We start from the raw sequence: 1482 nt of genomic DNA, 5'->3' as shown, positions 1-1482 counted from the left end.
AAGATTCTTCAAAATCTTTATGACTAAAGATCTGAAAAGTGTGGTGGGTGTTTCTATGTGTTCATGTGAATCGCATTTCGTGCAGGCTTTACGGTCCTACCAGCTTTGAGCGTCTGCAGACTGCAGCTGTTTCTCATTCTTGTTTGCTCCGACTGAATAAAGAAGCTTTTTATTGCTTCTTCTGCTTGTTGTGTCTGAATCTGTGATTTTCAGGCTATCAGCACATCCGCATGTATGACCTGAACTCTAACAATCCGAACCCGGTCATCAACTACGACGGCGTCAGCAAGAACATCACGTCTGTGGGTTTCCATGAGGACGGGCGCTGGATGTACACGGGAGGAGAGGACTGCATGGCTCGCATCTGGGACCTCAGGTACCGCCGGCGTTAGCTCGCCGTTAGCTCGCTGTTAGCTCACCGTTAGCTCGCCGTTAGCTCACCGTTAGCTCGCCGTTAGCTCGCCGTGCAGCAGGCTGAGCTGCTGTCCTTGTTCAGGTCCAGGAACCTGCAGTGCCAGAGGATCTTCCAGGTCAACGCTCCCATTAACTGTGTGTGTCTCCATCCCAACCAGGTGAGTCTGCTGGCTCCAGAGTAACTAGTTACATTTTGGGAGAAATATACTTTTACTAYGCTGTACGTTTTAATTTCTACTTGAGTAATTCTATTATGACGTATTGCTACTCATACTTTAGTAAAATGTATTAACTTATTTTAACCAAACCAGACACAGACCTGCAGTTTTTGTCATTTGGAAAAATGTTTCTTTTGCCTGATTTTATTTTGAAGTTGTGGTATTTATATCAATTATTTTCATTTTGAAATATTTTAATTTCCATATAACTTTATATTTTGGTCCGTCTGATGGTGTAAATTTTAAATGACTCKTCATTTTATCAGTTTCTCACTACCTGAGTTTTGCCACATACCTGTTTACTCTAACTTGAGTAATTTCTTAGACGGGYCCTTTTTACCTTTACGTGAGTGAAAACATGTTGAGGTAGTTCTGCTCTACRGTTTGTGGCCCTCTGCCCTCCTCTGCAAYGGTTTGCCTCCAGATAAGCCGACGCTGCGCRTTGTGTTGGAGTCACGCAGCGTTTGCTTCATGGTCTGTGTGTTTTCCAGGCTGAGCTGATAGTGGGAGACCAGAGCGGCGTCATTCACGTCTGGGACCTGAAAACGGATCACAACGAGCAGCTGATTCCAGAACCCGAGGTTTCCGTCAACTCGGTCCACATCGACCCAGACGCCAGCTACATGGCTGCAGTCAACAGCTCGGTCAGTCAGGCTGCACAGAGCGCGAGCCGSCAGGGCCGTCCCTGGGTTTTAAGGACGAGGGGGGCTTAGGCCCCAGCAGCAGGGCGAGGACAAAATGTCTCAAACTGCAACAAAACAGGAAGATGCTTTTCATTTTTAAAATAGAAAACTCTTCTACTATGAAATATGACTGTAAATGGTTCATAAATATAATTTAAAATGATTTC

The 1482-nt window shown here is 45.4% G+C and overlaps 1 protein-coding gene across 1 annotated transcript; it reads left to right on the top strand.

The window, feature by feature from the left end:
* The first annotated feature begins 210 nt into the window (after positions 1-210).
* mlst8 (MTOR associated protein, LST8 homolog (S. cerevisiae)) lies at positions 211-1476 on the top strand. Its single transcript, XM_008436438.2, has 3 exons — positions 211-376; positions 497-572; positions 1124-1476. The coding sequence occupies exons 1-3, from the start codon at positions 231-233 to the stop codon at positions 1343-1345; spliced, it is 444 nt and encodes a 147-aa protein (XP_008434660.2). The 5' UTR covers positions 211-230; the 3' UTR covers positions 1346-1476.
* Positions 1477-1482: the final 6 nt, after the last annotated feature.

Source organism: Poecilia reticulata, linkage group LG19 (assembly GCF_000633615.1).
Source record: "Poecilia reticulata strain Guanapo linkage group LG19, Guppy_female_1.0+MT, whole genome shotgun sequence".
Classification (NCBI taxonomy): Eukaryota; Metazoa; Chordata; class Actinopteri; order Cyprinodontiformes; family Poeciliidae; genus Poecilia; species Poecilia reticulata.
Note: the sequence above shows the minus strand (reverse complement) of the source record. Positions and strands in the feature narration are given on the sequence as shown.